The following is an 18,164-nucleotide window of genomic DNA, read 5'->3' as shown; positions in this document are numbered from 1 at the left end:
ATTTCTGAATGCTTCCAAAGAGCACTCAGCTAAAGAACACCCTATATAGAAAAAAGTAAATACTAAGTTTTAGTAAGTACTGTATTCGGAGTTTCGATGTGGCGATGCGATGACTCGATGCAGCAGAAAATTTTGCCGATGCGAGTTGTGAATACTCAGAATAAAGTACGGATATTTACCCGTCCACAGAGCATAGTATAGTTCTCGCATATAATGAGAATTGTCCCCTCGAGGGAACTTAACCACCGGGAATGACAGCCTTCATTATATGCCGGTGAGCCAGCGAACAACAAACTTACCGCGTAACTATTATACGTTATAAATTCTGATATATAAACTTGTTAATATTACGCAATATGGCTATGTGCGGCAATCAAATGTGTATCAGAGCCAATAACTAAAATAGGTGTCAAATTAACAGGTAAAAAACTAAAATGCACAAAAAACGTTCAAACAATATGGTATTACGTCTGCAATGAACTTGAAACTCGGAACCAACAAGGTTACCACCTATTATAACTGAAAGTGGTCTGGAAGTATTTCAAGAGTAAGAAGAAAATCTTATGTTGGTACTGTATAAACCAGTCTAACGTGTGTAACGTATCAAAAGTTTGCTAAAGCTGATACGTGACGCATTAGTCCAATTTAAAACACTCCTTTTATTGCAAACCCAACACCACAACATCCCATTATGAAACTAGCCTTAAAATTGCACATTATAATCGCGGATAATATAGATTTACACAAAAACGCACTAGGACTTGAAACAGTTAAAGAATGATAAATACGTGCTGCTCATCTAGCATAAAAAAATTCTCTTGATAAATGAGGCGTTATTGATCAGACATATTGTAGAAAGCATTGTCTTTTTTCATCCCTATCCAAATTGAAATTTTCGATAAGGAATGCATTAGTCTGTCTGGTAAACACAGTGATTTATAGAATGAACAAGAAAAGGATTGAGACCTCTTAAACCTTCCATTGAAAATACATTAAAGGCCGATTTTGTACCATCTCGACTGTCACGCCTGTTCTTCGGCACCTTTGGTTAATCATGAAAAAATCCGGATCTCAGAGTCCGATTGCCTGGGCCTGGGGCACATTAGGCGGCCTGACGACCTTGCGAGCATGTTTTATTTAAGGTTTCAGGTCGTGATCGAAACGATATAGTAGGTATTCATGGGGTACTATCGTTCTGACATGAAATAATGTTCCTCACGATTTTATTCAGGGGTTTTATGTGTTCCGAGCGGGTACACGGGATGCTTCGGCAATGTTAATAATAGTAGGTCAACTACCTTCTTCGTTTGTGAAAAAAAAAATACTCCTCAGCGGGATAGATAACGGCCACCCAGCGTAGAAAATTCAATCATAGACAACTTTTCTCAAACACTAAATTTTCCATGCAAATGCGCAAAATTTCCAACCCTATTTTCTTTTCTCGGGCGCTATATTTACTGAGCTACCTCTATTCTAAACGGTTCGGTTTCAGGTCTTAAATTAATCCACACTGGGTGGAATAATAAGGGCATACACAAAGACTGCAAAAATCAATGTTGAAGTTATAAATCATAAATTCATTGGAGTTTTTTTTTTTTTTTTTTTTTTTTTATCGACAGGACTTTTTCGAACTTAGAATTATTGCGTGGGATATTTCCCAATGAAAATTCTATTCAGATCTAAGATACATCTGATTTGGAACATTGCGAGAGTTTCCAAGTGAGTGTATACAGAGAAGCGGTGGGACTAATCAGTTTTCCAGAACTATCAAACCGTTAGAGCAACCGCAGAGCGACCCAGAACGTAAACCGAAAATGCTATTAGACAGCTATCTGAAACACTCCCTATAAATTACATTTACATACATATGCAATTATAGCAGAACATTGAAGAACCGGCCTAAAAGACAAATGAACATTTGTTAAATTAACGTTTTTTTTTCTAGCCTTGTCCTGGGGTCTCCTTGGACTTCCGCGAAGAGCAATGCGCAAGTTACAACAATGTTCCCTATGATGGAGTTTACTACGATTGGTTCCCGTTTTATGATGATGATGAACCATGCACGCTGATATGTAAAGGAAAATTGAAAGGAGCTACCGACGAAGTCCCCTTAGTAGTTTCTACTCTGAAGGATGGAGTACAGGATGGTACTCGATGTCGTCCTGGGAGCCTCGATATGTGCATTGACGGAGAATGTCAGGTAAGGGGTCCTTCTGGATATCGAAATAGGTGCGCAAATTTCAACAATTTTTTTTCCACATAGGCGTCCCATCGTCAACTTTTGGCACATGCGAAATTTCTCCAGAATCCCCGTTACTGTCCGGAACTAATCAAAAAACGAAATTAAAATGCTTTTTTGATTACCCTGTACCTCGACAGCTTAGCCGTTGCCAATCCACGTTAACAAAAACTTTTTACATCAATATTCTTCAAACATTTGCTCCTTTAAGTTTGTCTATACAGAGTGTCCATTTAATAACATTACACTTCATGATGCCCTGTTTTTTTTTATGGTACACCCTGTAGGATTGTCCTTGTTTTAAGAGCTGTCTTCATTAGCGTTATATAGATTTCTATAATTGACGTTTTTATGTCACAAAGTAGCAAATAAACTCATGAAAATCAGAGGGGCTATTAAATGAGCAGCTGGTATAATTAATATCCTGCGTTTCTGAGATTTTAGAATTCAGCGGGTTCCCAGTAAGTAACCTCAACAAATTTATCACAACTGCTCGCTCTGTGGTGTGCATTTTGTACGGTTAACGTCAACCCAAACTGACATTGAGCTCACCGTAATTTCAAATCTAATAGCTTTAGTTTAGATTAGTTCAGGTTAGTTCATGCCACGACGAAAATCTTTAAAAAACACTCGGCCTGATATTTCGACGACCGGATAATATGGGATTCACTGGAGCGCTTACCCACTACAAACCTTGGGATGAAAGAACCTTCTGCGACTCCAGAACTGTTCCTGAGGGATGTATCGTCGGGGTTAGAGAGGACTGAGAGTGGCTGCTACCTACTCCACCCGTCTTTTGCTAGCCGATTCATCTTATCTGTTGTGTGTTTAGAGCGTTGGCCGCGTCTTTAAGTCGCTTCTGTCCTCTCGTGCTTATTTTCACTTTTTGTTTATAATAAAAAGCGCTTGTCACCTCCCCATGCTGGGTTTGTTCCCTTTTAAGTTGCGACGCAATGCAACTCTCGCCCCACTTTGCCTACGACCTTCTGGTCGGATGTCACGTTGTTAACGATCCATCCCCAGTAAAGAAAACAAATTTTCAAAAATTTCCTGTGTGAAAATTTTTGCTTGTTTTCTTTGGCGATGGCAATTGTTTCTACTCGGTTACGTTTTCTCTCGATTTGCTCCCGTTGTAGCATCGAAACGTGTGCGGGAGTCTTTGGGTATTTCGTCATTTCGTCTTGACTGTCTATAGCCTTCCCTTTTGTATTTCCCCAAGGGCTGGTCTTTGATGGTGCAATAGATCGTTCCTTCGGCAGGCTCGCGTGTGGTCACTTCCCGGTTTCACTATTTGAACATCGATCCTTTTGCCTTCCGCGTTCGTTACCTCTGTCTTCCTCCTCCGCAGTTGACCAGTCGGACTCGGGGTAGGGGGCATCTAAGAGGCACAACGCGGAGATGCGCAGATACGTCTTTCACCCCTGACTTTTAGTGCTAACCATAATTATGTTTTCGAACAAGGTAAAACATACTTATTTTAATCATTTAAATTATTAATTAAATTAATTAATTTAATTTAATTGGTTTAATTAATTTAATTTAATTTAATTTAATTTAATTGATTTAATTAATTAACTTAAAAGTGTTTTTTTTATAATTTCTTAAATCACTCTGCAGATCTCGTTAGAGGCAGTTTAGTGCTTTTGTAAGCTAACTTGTTTTTTGTTAGTTAAAAAAAAAACTGATTTTTGAATATTTTTATGCGAGTTCTACTATTTCTGGGCAGATCTATTTCGGCCAAAATATAATTTCTTGCAAATTACATCAGCAATTCAGTTAAACTATCCTCTTCTATCTCCAGACTTTATAACTTTTGTTTAAAGATAATCCCGACCCATAAGGCAAACATTTCCGTGTTATCCCGGTGATCCCGTTCGCAACTGTCAGTATTCAACTGCAGAAATAATCCGTATTCCCTAAAGCCCTATTGGTGGCATATGCAGACGAAATTTAAACCCTGTATGGCGACGATGATATAAATAAATCTTAGCCAAACAAAGTCCGTACGCCTTTTCGATCGATATCATCCCATATTTTTCTGATGATTTTCCAATATGCCTTCGCATATTTTTGTATTTACATTTATATTATTTCCCAGTGTGATGCGGAGTGAATATTTGTCGGATTGTCGACTGCAGGCGGGCATACGAATATTACTTTGCCAGAACGGTTTGTAAATTTAATAATCTATGGGTCTATGGTTTGATAAATGTTTTATAGCCCTAGTGACTGACCTTTCAGGCACAAAATGGAATTTTAAATATTAAAAATCTGTAAGGAATTCCATTCTTCTATTTTTTTCTTTGTAAGTACGATTAAATTTCCGGACTGCAAGCCGCAATTAAAAAGAAATTTTCAAATCATATTGCACAAATTAATGTTGGAGTCGTTAAAAAGGATTGGAAAATGGACAAAAACTGGTTTCAGAAAAGAATGGAGTTATTTTCAAAATGAATACGAAGACCCTTTCATTATCACAACAATGATTGATATGCCCCGTTCCCCCTCTCAATTGTACGTAACGGAAAGAGAGTGTCATGTGACCATCGCTGGTCTGTGGTACAGATTCCCGACGTACATAATATGAGCTTTTCTACCCTAGAGTTAGTATGGAAGTTCTCCTTCCTTACAAACTAGCAACATTAATCTCGATTCCCCCATAGTTCAACGTTCAATCTTTCCCATTGAAAAAATAAACCGAGCTAAATACAGTCCTCGATCCCTCCTCTGGGCAAGTGTCCAGATTAATATATTAATCCATTTCTACCCTTTGTAGTGCTAGCTAGACTTAAATGGTCTGAAGAACTCTTTTATTCGCGAATTTTTCTTATGACTTATGGGTCTTAGTCCTAATTCGAAACCAGTCGTGAGATCTATCGGTGTGTTAAACATAAATTGTTTTATTATTCATTATTGTTTAAATAAAAATTTACACAATACGATTTGTTGACAATTGGCGACAGTTGGTGAAACTATGCCTTATTCGAAAGTTGGTAGTTTCGGTTATACAGGATGTACCATTTAACCTGGAATATTAAAATATCTCGAACGTACGTATCCCATAAAGGAATTGTTAGTATCAAGCATTAAGCACTCTGAGGGAGAAATGTATTGGTGCTAAAGTTGATTCCCCTCCATCTCCCTTGTAGGCGGGTGAAGCATAAACTTTTTAATTTCAAATAGCAACCCCTATTTTTTTACAGATTCGGATAATACGGCTAAAAACAAGAAAAATCTGTTCGAAAAGTTTTTTCGAATGATCTTAGAAAACACTGTAATTAACAAACTTCAATTTCTCTTTCGCTTATAATTTACCGAAAAGTTTGATGATATCTGCTATAGAATAGATGAAAATGCGAATTTTTGTATAGCTCTTACTTGAAGTAACTGCACAAAATGATGTCGCTGAACTTCAATGTACTTATTCATCCTGGTTTCAAAGGACTTTTCACATCTACGAAATGTGTCTTCTGAAATATTGGTGCGAGCGTTTATAATTCGCAGAATCATATATTCACATGTCGGTCGTATTTCTTTGTAAACCTGATCTTTGAGACGATCCCACAAAGAGAAATCCGGAGAAGTAAGATCTGGAGACCCAACAGGCCAATTTGACGTATCAAATCTGCCGATCCACCCACCGTTAAAATTACGATTAAGAACTTCTGGTGCTACCGCAAAAGAGTAAGCTGCACAACCGTCACGTTGAAACCACGTGTTCTGACGTCTTCTAAGTTTAAGTCCCGAAGTAACTTGGGAAGTCCATTTTCCAAAATATTCTGGTACATTTCACCATTCAAGTTTCCTTCAATTATGCGGGGGTCGATAAGTCCACTGTCAATGCTTCCACACCATATGTTAACGGGCCAAGGATGCTGGTGCTCAAATTGTCGAAGCCAATGAAGATTTTCAACACTCTAATAATGCATGTTAAGACTATGAACTGTACCATGATTTGGAAGAGAATCATCATCAGAGAATAACACGCAACTGAAAAAATTGAGACTTCGTTCCGTCTGTTCACATGCCTGCTCACAAAAATATAAACGATTTTAAAAATGTGCTTCATCAAGCTCTTGGTGTAAAGAGACATGGTAAGGATGAAACTTGTGCATCCTCAGCATTCTCCACACACTCGCATCAGAAATTCCTGATAATGCTAATATTTCCCTTGTGCTCCGCCGCAGCTTACCCGAATCTGTAAAAAAAATGAGAATTATAAATTTAGAAGTTAACCCCCACCCCGCCCACACAGTGGGTGGAAGGAGATCAACTTTAGCAGCAATACGTTTTCCCCTCAGAGTGATTAAAACTTGATAGTGATAGTTTCGTCATAGGACACCTAGTATACGAGATATTTCCATATTCCAGGTTAAATGTTACATATATTGTTCAATTATCGCCATTTTAGGTGTAGTATCTCCAGCTTTCGGTTGTCTGATTGTTAATGATTCACCCTGTATATCTCTACCTCCCCCTCCATATTTTTTGTTTCTTCATTTATCTACTTTACTTTGTGGCAATTTATGCTCGATTTTATTTTCTATTTGTATTAACCAATTGCAACCAATGGAATGCCAGCACAGCGGGTCCCAAAATTGTTCTTTTTGTAATTTTATTACTTACTGTATATTCGCTCTACTTGCAGTCTCGGGAGCGCTAAAAATTCCAACTTTTTCCTAGCAAATCAAATGGACGAGCGAGACGTTGTATGTCACGTGACCGTTAACACCTATTTGCTGAACTATAGTTCACTTTAAAGCCCCAAGCCCCTGTGGTAAATATAACCTGAAACATCTAGGGAATACAAATTCTCGTTCTTAACGTAAAACCCAAGCTAATTACTGTTGTTGTGGTATTAATGCCGAAAAACAGGTGTGAACAAACAATAACACTTTAAGAACGTTTTACTTATTTCCACAAGCAACTTACAGTTATTTCCATTTCGAGCAGGAAAAGGTTGTTTATTCCCCTGAATTGAATTTCGGATTAGTAAAAAGAGATACGTCTTATTTCCGGAGAATTAGCAAGTCTATGCTTATTTCTCGCTTCTTTCCCCTGAGATCGCTTTCCGCGGTTTTCCTCGATCAATCATGGAAAAGCAATACTTCTCTTTTTTCTCAGTTCTCCAAGTAGATTGACAGAAAAAATAATTGATATCGTCTTTCTAAGTTTGAATATTTTTGCGGAATCACAGACGTAATTGTTGTTATTTAAGATAATATTTCACTATTTATATACAGTTCGCGAAATCTGCAAAATTCAAACCACATTAGGGGAGCTAATGGTTTTCCCTTTATTAGCGTGTCAACTTCCAAATTACACATTTCAAATCAGGCAAATTTTTTGAACGATTATAGGATTTGGATGATTGACTTTATGAAATGTATATTCAGAATTATTATTGCAATGGAAGTTACTGTTAGTTATGGAACTTTATTGGTGTAGTAATGTAAATTACCCGTCCTGGTTGATACAAGCTGGTAGTCTTAGAATTTCGATAAAAATCATATTAAATTTCGTAGATCAACATAACGAATCTCTCTCTGTAGTTATTTTAGGAAATAAATTATTCCTCCGGTGCCTGGCCCGACCCATAATACGTGATTAGCGAACTTTGGACAATCGCATAGATATACAGGGCGTCCCAAATAAATACCCGCAAGCCTTGAGGGGTGATCGCGGAGATCAATACAAACTGTTTTCCTCAATAAACACACGCCCATAACGAGCCGTACGAGCTGTAGCCCAAGTAAAATATTTTAAGTCAAATCAAATGACTAAATTAATTCTTGATTTACTTGCACACCACTGGGTTTTGTTCAACAATTTTTTGTTTCGACTACGTTCATTGCTGGGGAGCACAAACGTTTCTTTATCACAATTAGACGTTCCAAAATTGTGAATTTGAAGACCGTAGCATGTATTATTTGTTGAGTGGTAAATCAAAAATTGTGTTAAAAATGGACGTTAATTTCTCACTTGAAGAACTTGCAAGATATGCCCTTTGCTTATGGTGCAGCAAACTGTAATGAAAGAAAAGCTGCACGCTTGTACGAGCAGAGATATTCAGGACGCCGGCAACCTCATCATGCAACTTTTGCTTCCATCCACCGTCGTCTTAAAGAAAATGGGAACCTAAAGCGTCCTGGTGGTGATGGTCTAACAAGAACAGTTCATACGACTGAATTTGAAGGACTGTCTGGAAGGAAATCAATCCACAAGTGCTCGCGCCATTGCACACCATATGGGGGATCCTCCCAGTCGACGGTACAGCGTGTGATACATAAACAACTTCTGTACTTTTACTGTTTACAATGCTTACAAGCTTTAAATCCTGAAGATTATCCACATCAATTCGCTTTTTGCCCATGGTTTCTAAGTCACAACTTAATAGAACCTCATTTCGGGAGAATAGTTTGTTTACTCATGAGGCATATTTCACGCGCAATGGTTAGTTTAATGGTCAAAATGGCCACATTTGGGATGACGAAAATTCTTACTCTGTGGTCTCTACAAAACAGCAGCAACAATTTCGGATAAACATGTGGGCTGGTATTGTTGGAGAAAATCTAAAAGTTCACTTGTTGCCAGTTCCTTTGAACACACACATTTATCTCCATTTTCTGCAAAAATGTTTACCTCAATTGTTAGAAAATGTCCCTATAGACGTTAAAACTGACATGTGGTGCGACATGACGGGGCACCTCCACATTTTAGTTTAAACGTGCGTCAGTACTTAGGTCAGCAATTTCTCAAATGATTGATTGAAAGAGGAGTCCTGTAGCCTGGCCCGCGCGTTCTCCTGATCTCAATCCCTTGGACTTTCCTCTGGAGTTATCTCAAATATTTGGTCTGCGACACGCTCATTCGCACTGAGGAACACCTTTTAACAAGAATAACGACCAATTGTACACATTTAGAAGATGTTCCTGAAACATTCCATAGGGTCCACGTGTCAATGAGCCAACGGTGCAATCTTTGTATTGAAGCAAATGGTCAGCATTTTGAATAATTATGGTCGGCTATCGTTCATTTATCAATAAAACAAAGTCGAATAAGAACAGAAAGTCATAATATATAGTTACTAAAACCACATTGCCTTTTTCTGCCCAAACAGCCCATTTCCGGGCGGATGTTTATTAAAGAAAAAAATTTGTATTGACGTCCCCCATCACCCCTCAAAGTTTGTTGGTACACTTTTGTGATACTCTGTATACTCGAATAATAGTATTACCCAAAACTTCAATGTTATAGCAACAAGTCTGAGAGATTATCGCATTTTTAAACCGAGATGTGCTTCGCCAAAGAATTCCAGGTGGATCGAGATCGATCCACGAGGGGAGGCACCAATCGTCAGAACCAAATACGTAGAAAAGATTGTCATTTGTCAAACACCAAAGCATTTATTTCCAAATTTAAAAAAAATACCTGTCTTACACGTTCTAAGACTTGTAGGTTGTAGAGTGAAGATTGAGAATCTCTTCAAAATACATCATTCTCTATTTCAGGCAAGAAGTGCGGTGTGATCATGTTATTGTTATTTATAAAGCTCCATTTTGCAACAACTTTTTTGTTTTTAATGACATCACCACGCGACAGAGGCCATTCTCTAGGACTCCTTCACAATTTTTTTTAACTTAAAATGAATTTCCCTAACTACTAAGTTTTGACATTTATAGCCTTTACTTGCATTTTGTAAATTGGAACATCCTGTATATTTTGCCATTTTCGTATTCTAGGGAACATTCTAAGCTTATTTTATATAACACTTAGCATGGCTATCTTTTACTCTACGTTTAATATCCCAATTTAAAAATTAAAAATAGTTTTCCTATTATGCAGGTAGCCTCTAACTTAATTCGTTTTTAATTAAAACTAAAATTAAATTTTTATTAAAAATTTCAATTTAAATTTGGCGATATTGGATTTTTGCTTTTGGGCATATATGAAAAGTAAAATTTACGAAACATCATGCAACGGCCTTTAAGAACCACAATTAAGAATAAAAAACGTTCTCCAAGGATTAACACAGAGATCAGAAATGCTCATTAATTCTCTGAGGCGTACTATTAAGGTTCATCGAAAATGTGTCGGGCAACAGAGTGGTCACATTCGGCAATTTTCTTAACTAACGGTAGCCGGTAATAAATTGTTGTTTATTTTTAATTGTTACTAATTATTTTCATTAATTGCTTAATAGACGTGTAATAAAGGAATAAGTTTATGGTGTTGTAAAAAGCACAATTTCAAAAGCGCGTTTTAACTTGATTCGTATTATTTACGGTATTTTGCAGTACGTCACTGACTCTAACAAGACTCTTTTATGTGAAAACTATTTTCGATTTTTAAATTGACATACTAAGCTAACGATAAGGGATACACATACTAAGTGTTATGTGAAATATGTTCGGGATTTTTCCTAGAATACAAAAATGAGAAAATATACGGGGCGTTCCGTTTAAAAAAAATTATATTACGTCCATAAATATCAAAATTTGACAGTCACAGGAATTCAATTTAGTTTTACAAAACTTTTGTGAAGAAAGAACGTTTGTCGAATGCCTACGTATTTAAAAACGAAAAAGTTATTGCAAAATGAAACGTTATCAAGATAAAATGGTGGCACCGTACACGTGCATCCCTGTTAATAATACCGTTTTCCCCCGTCTAAGCGATATACAGGCAGATAGCATCAGAGTTTCATCCTTTCTACTCAATTTTCCGATGGAGATACCTACCACTCCTTGTATATTCAATACGAAAATCTCAATTGCAGTAACATTGTTTAACCTATCAAAATGAATGGAAATTTTAGGATATAATGACCCATTTCATAAGTTACAAGATTCTTGTCAGGAGGGTTTGGATAAAATTAAAACTTTTATGGGGCTATTACAAGGCTGGATATCGAGGTTTAATGTAACCGATGTGAGATAACCACTTGCTATGCTCCAAAAATTTTGAATTATTTTAGTTCTTAAAGTCGTTAACTGCCCCGCCGATGTCGGTCGGTTACCGTTTGGTTTGGAATTCATATTACAGACTTAGTTCTAAGTTTTAATTGCCTATAGTTCCCAGTCCGAGTTTGAGGGGATTTAGCTCATTAAACATGTTCCAAAAACAAAAGTATTGAGTTCTGAGTTGCATTGATTGAATAACTCTCTTACTGGTGGTGATGGCAGGCGTATTACATAGTCATGGGGAGCATGGTTGCCAATGATTTTTACTTCGTCAGAATTGCAAGTTTGAACTGTGAAGTAATGTTTAAATTTACAGAGAGTGGGGTGTGACTTAAAGTTGGGATCTGGAAAACAAATAGACGAGTGTGGTATATGCGGCGGAGAAGGAACAACATGCGCCAAACCTTTGTACCACTGGACACTTACATACGCATCTCTGTGCTCCGTTTCCTGTGGAGGGGGTAAGCCTGACTTATAATGTTTACCGTGTGAGACCTTCAAGAATTACCATAAGTATTTTAAAAATTGTTATTTTAAGTAACTTCTGTTGTCGGAATGTTAAATTTAGTAGTTACACAATCGCATCATCGTGTGATTTGCACTATTGCAATTATCGGGTGATTGCACTAGTGTAGATTATCAATTACCTTCGTAACATAGGAACCGAAGTGAAACTGAACTATTTCTATCTTGGGAACGGTAAAAGCTGCCAAGAATCATCAATAAGCTTGATTGCAATGCATTGGAAATTTTGAAAGCTTCGCTCGGATTTGATTTAAGCGAGGTTGGTTTGAAACAGTACCATAAACACAAGACCCATCGCTTGATTCGCTTAACATCCCATTATGGGTTGATTCGATATAAAACACAAGGGGTCCCAGCAAAAACGAAACAGCGTTTTGCAATTTGCCGATTGAAAATGAGAAATCGCCGAAAGACGTAAAGTCAGCTGGGGAAGGGGAAACATTTTGAGCATATTCTCTAATCGCCGTGTTCGATCACTACATAGAGGTGACGTCAACCCTAAAAATTTTGCATATAATTATCAATCGGGTGGTGCCTCTTTAAAGGCCTATAACGTCCCTTTTCAACACACTTCGATTCGTGAAATTTGGTCGAAGATTTTGCGACGCATCGCAGCTTAAACCGAAATTTTGTTTCCTTCAAAAGTGGAACAAAAACTTAAGAAATTTAACAATAATGAATCGAAATTTGAGATAACTGAGGGATTTCGCTGTATTAAAAGTATTTGAACATTTTGAAGTAGCGCATTTACAAATTTAACAATGATATGTTTTACTACGGAAAATATTCAAATAACTAAACTTTTCTTTTTCTAATAACAATTGTGCTAGCAAAACCGTTCAGTCGTATAATGACGATCATCAACAAAAACAAGTTAGCAGAAAGTACGCATTAGAATGAGTCGTTAAATTTAGAGAAACTGGAAGCGTTCTAAATAAAAAAAAAAAAAAAACGAGACGTTCAGCATGGTGCCATTCTCAGCAATGAAGGGATGCGTGCAAATTGTAGTTATGTGTCAGACTCATGTTGCACCAACAAAGAATGTTAGAGAATTAGGAACAGCTACAGGAATAAGTCGTTATAGCGTTCACAGGATTCTGAAGCGTCACAAGTTTCACCCTTACAAACTTGACTTGCCACAGGAATTAAAGGAGGATGATTTTAATATACGTATACAATTTTGCGAAAGCCTCAGTGGAATATTTGCCATTAGCGAGCACCTTATTTTTAGCATCTGCATTTCTGATGAACGCACTTTTCTTCTCAATGGAAAAGTAGATCATCACAATTGTCGATATTGATCTGATGCCAATCCTAGGGAATTTCGTGAAAACCACACACATTCTCAAAAACCGAATATTTCAGCTGCAACCTTTACCAACTCTTTGTTTGGACCTTCCGTTTTTACCGAAAAATTTCAACGGCGGTATTCATCTTGATCGAGTGGGAAACGTCACTAATCCGAGACTTGCAGAAATAATTGAACAAATGGATCAACATAACTAAAATCTTCTAGTTTTTTTACAAGACGATGTTCCATCACACGACGCATATACGCGTTCGAGGGTGTCGCAAAGAGACGCTTCCTAGCCGCTCGATTGGAAGAGGGGACCCTTCGCGAAATGGCCGGCCTGATCTCGTGATTTGTCACCTTTAGATCTATTTTTACGAGGGCATTTAAAATCAAAATTGTACGGTATTTCTCCGTAGTGACTAGAGGTCTTACGCCAAAGAATTGTAAATGAATGCTGCCAGATAACGCCTGAAATATAGCAACATCTCTGACAATGCTTTGAATAAAATCTCTATTTTTGCATGGAAGCAGGTGATGCCCGTTTTCGAAGTTTATTACGTTAGGTACTCGTTATTAAAGTGCTCGTGTTTCAGATTTTTAATTATTCTGTTAATATTTTTTTCGAGGCGCCATTTAACGAATGTTTCGAGCAAATTGAAAAAAGTTAGGTCAAATGGGTTACTGTCGAATTTCTTAACCTTTGTTCCATTTTCGAAAAAAAATCAGCATGATTTGAAATGTTTTGCAACAGTTTTTAACCAATTAAAAAAAAAAATTAATGTTTTGAAAAGAGGCTGTGAAGCCCTTCGAAAAGAGGTATCACTCGGTAGGTCATTCCATTTAAAATTATTGGAGTTGGTGTCACCCTTGCGTAGGGATCGAAAACGTCAATTAGATTGTTGAGCGATATGCAGGGGTTCCTTCCTTGAGGTTGCAGATACCACCCGCGAGTTATTGTACGAGAGCGCTTACACGCGAGCACTACTCGTAGTACTCGTCGGTTCAAAGTACCGACGTTGCACCTTTAGTTACGAGAGTCCAGGACGGACTAGATATCTGCTTAGCAAGGTAAACACGTGGGATTTCCCGAAAACCATGAAATTAGGACAACCCGTCAAATTATTGCACTATTTATTAACTGATTCGTAAATAGTTATTACTAAACTTAATTGAAGTAAACACGAGATTGATTGATTGCGTGGCCGAGTATTAGTACGAGTTGTGATTTTGTGGGGTATTCGAGGTGTTGACCCGTCAGCGACACTGGTCAGAGTAGTGATTATGACAACAAGAAGAAATGAATGATAAATCCCATCCTCTCCCAGTCCTTAAATACTGGGAGATGATGGCCAACCGACATAGGCGTACTATTACTCGGGATGACTTTCCCTTGAAGAAGGCCCGTTATGTCCAGAACGACGGCCAATGAGCAGGTTATCCCGTGACCGGAATATTGCCGTCGTTCTGAACAAAACGTGACGGTACCCCCAATGTCGCCCACCGCCAAAGGTAACGATGGGGAATTCCGACACCCAAGAACCACGCCCGATGCACATTTATAGCTTGATTGCCTCGCAATATAGCTTCTTTGGAAGAACACAAAGCCGAGGAATTTTGACGAATAAACCATTTGTGTCAACTATGACGGGTCGTGACATCTGGGAAGCAAGCAAGTACAAGATGTGCAGGGGCGTAGCTTTGGGGTTTACATCAACTACCAATGTATCAAGTTTTGGCCCCTCAAGTCTCAACATAGATAATTTACGCAAAATGCTTCCCCCTCTCTAACCAACATTACAAGTTTCCTGCGTTTTCATAAAAATGCTCCGTTTCGTTTTCGCTGACACACCCTGTACGCGATTAAATATATTAGGTCGTGTAGTATGAAATGAGTAGAATTGAATTGAAACTTTAGTCATTTTTTTTTTCATATGAAATGTCTTTATTGTCAATCGAAGTATGCACCACCATTATCAATACACTTTTGCCATTTAACGGGAAGTTCATTGATTCCCCTGCTGTAAAAGCCTGCAGGCCGGGAATCGATAAACTCGTGGAAGGCAGCTTTGACAGCCTCGTCGGAATTGAATGTTTTCCCTACCAAGAAGTTATCCAAATTTTGAAAGAAGTGGTAATCAGTGGGTGCTAAGTCGGGTGAATACGGTGGATGACGAAGAGTTTCCAATTCCAACTCCTGTAGCTTGGCCGAGGTGACTTGTGCGGTGTGTGGCCGAGCGTTGTCGTGCAACAATAGCGGTGCGCTTCGATTGACTAATCTTGGCTGCTTGACCGTCAGTTGCCTGATCATTTCGGCCAGTTGTTGGCAGTGGACATCAACCGTAATCGATTCACCAGGTTTCATGAAGCTGTGATGGACGACAACTGCGTTGGACCACCAAACGGACACCATAAGCTTCTTTTGATGAAGATTTTTTTTCGCGCAATGTTTTGGTAGTTCATCTTGATCCAACCACTGCGATGAACGTCTGGTATTGTCATATAGGATCCGTTTCTCATCACAAGTAACAATCCGATTCAAAAATGGATCGTTATTATACCGGCACAACAAAGAGACACAAGCTTCGAGGCGTCGTTCTTTCTGTATGTCGCTCAACTCATGCAGTACCCACTTGTCCAGCTTCTTCACCTTACCAATTTCAGCCAAATGAGTCAATATATTTTTTTTTTGGTTACACTGAGTAATAACGAAAATTCGAACGCACTTTGACGTGGATTCGCTTCTACCACGTCTTTCAGATGATCGTTATCCACTTGAGTTTCAGGTCGTCCATTTGTTAGGTCAAAATTGCCAGAACGAAATTTCATGAGCCTACGAGATACTGTTTGCTGTGAAGTGACTTCAGTACCATCGTTAATATTGCGAGCCGTCTGAGCTGTTGTGGTTCCACGGTGGAGCTCATACTTCATTAGCACACGAATTTCACTATTTTGCATGGCTGCACAAAAATTTTTATAAAAATAAAAGTTTTCAATAATTTTTAACACTTTAATATCCGATCGAAAGAGGAAGAATGTGCCTTTTCCACATAAAAAAGTCAAGTCCAAATATGGATTTAGAGTGAAGTTATTCGCAGTTGAATGTGGCATTTCGAGAATCTACTCATTTCATGCTACACGACCTAATAATAACCAACATGGTGAAAAAATAATTCACTCGAATCACGAAAATGCATTGGGGGAAATCTTGCGGAGCATGCATGCAAGCGACGCCTTATCCTGCTCCGTGGGGAAACAATGTCCTAACCGTGAACCTGCCCATTGTAATTTCTAGATGAAAAGTTTTTACGATTTTGATTGATGTAATGCGTTTACATCGAAAAACTGGTCTAATAAATGATGCATGAGCAGAAGTAGGAATCCAAATTCCACTTTTGTAATATGCGGCATAAAATAAGGGTGGAAGATTAGTCGGAGAGTTGAAAAATAAAAGTTACTCTTTTGATGGAAAGCGTATCTGGCACTCTTCGCTAACAAGAGCCGCTTAAAGTAAAGAACGACGTGAACACCGAACAGCTTGCAACTCTCACAAACAGCTTAATCTCGCTGGTGCATACAACCAGAAGTCGTTAGTATGGATGCCATGCGACTTAAAAGTATGAAGAACTCATTCAATAAAAAGTTTCACATAAATCTCTCCAAAATATTTAAATTTTACGTAATTATACATACGCAGAGTAAACGAGCATGTCGTTTTAATGAAATGCCCAAATGCTCTGTGATTTATAATTTACGAGAACCAATTAAATTAATCGATAATTTTCACTGTTAGAATCGGTCTGTGTTTAAATTAGACGTACGAAGTAAACGTCATTTAAACGTCAGACCATCGAATTCTAAAATGAAATAACGATCATGTTTCCCCTTTCGAATGAATAGATCACAAAGCGGTTTTTTTCAGTAAACAGATTTTGGGCACTAATAACTAATCCACAGGATTTCATTACATTTTCCAATTATAAAGCGCACTTGCAATGCAGCTTGCAACAGTCGTGATGGAAATTCCTATTAAGTTGGAATATTAAAATGACTGTTTTCAACAGCAGGCAACAAATGTGCTAAGTTTTCTGGTTATTACGGCCTAGGAAATGTCACGTTCTGCGCAAAATAACACTTAGTCCGAGCCCGTGTTCTCTAATACTCCAGAATTAATGATCTCAGGACTCCTTATATATTGCTGGGCTTTATTATTAAATAGACGTAATATACTTTCTGCTTTAATGTCGGTAGCGTGTGATTCTTTTTCGGAACGGAGATTTCTTCATATAGTTGTAAATTGGATAGGAAAATAGAAAATATAAGTCTTGTTTACAGTAACGTGCCGCTGGTATATTGGGTAATTTTCTACAGGATACAAAATGTCTCGTCCGACCTGTCAGAACCGCATCTCTGGCGAAGAAGTGCAGGACGATTTGTGCAATGATTCACAGAAGCCGGATTCGACAATAGTCGAATGCAACACGCATGGCTGCCCCCCAAAGTAAGTGTCCAATCGCTATTTAAACTTAATATTTTCCTTGCTATTTTCCATTTCTAATAACTTATTGCCGCCCGTCAGCTTTGGTATGAGTTATCGTCGCCCTACCTTGATTCAAGACGTTTTTTATTCATTCACCGGCCATAACGGCCGCTCTCCCTGAGCCGTGAGATACCGCGCGGTCTCACTCGAAATGGAAATGTTTGAGCTTTCTCACGAGGGCCGCGGCAATCTGATTCGCTGAAGAGCATCGGAGTAGTGCCGCAAGAAAGTCGAAACACTTAATTTCTTTCGGGTAAGTTGCGATGTAGGTCGCCATTTTTGCCGGGGAAACTCGGAAGATCGAGAAGCATGCAAAAGACTATTGCTGGGCGCGGGATTCGCTCGAGTGGGGAAATCGGGGGGAACTCCCGAAGTAAAAAAAAAAAATGAATTTTTCGTTTGTTCGCCTAGCTTGGACCAGCTTGCAGAGGCGCGTCGAAACGAGCAGATTCTGGACCGTCTTCACACGCCGAAAGCGCAGGCCGCAGGTTAAGGTTGGGAAAAATAAAAATTTACAAGTTCGGAAGATGGCGGAAATTGTGCCCACTTCGTGGGTTTCCCGTATGGACTGTGTTTCCTGTAAAATGCCCATAAAAAAATTTTCAT

The 18,164-nt window shown here is 38.3% G+C and overlaps 1 protein-coding gene across 2 annotated transcripts in view; it reads left to right on the top strand.

Moving 5' to 3' along the window:
• Positions 1–18,164, top strand: part of nolo (no long nerve cord) — a 252,886-nt gene that overhangs the window by 172,711 nt on the left and 62,011 nt on the right. For both annotated transcript variants that reach the window (XM_066283257.1, XM_066283256.1), the window contains exons 6-8: positions 1,946–2,200; positions 11,519–11,663; positions 17,390–17,519. In XM_066283257.1, the coding sequence (XP_066139354.1) occupies positions 1,946–2,200; positions 11,519–11,663; positions 17,390–17,519 (530 nt within the window). The remainder of the gene's footprint in view (positions 1–1,945; positions 2,201–11,518; positions 11,664–17,389; positions 17,520–18,164) is intronic.

The sequence above is a fragment of the Euwallacea fornicatus genome, chromosome 6 (assembly GCF_040115645.1).
Source record: "Euwallacea fornicatus isolate EFF26 chromosome 6, ASM4011564v1, whole genome shotgun sequence".
Lineage (NCBI taxonomy): Eukaryota > Metazoa > Arthropoda > Insecta > Coleoptera > Curculionidae > Euwallacea > Euwallacea fornicatus.
This window is presented reverse-complemented; position numbering and strand designations above follow the sequence as displayed.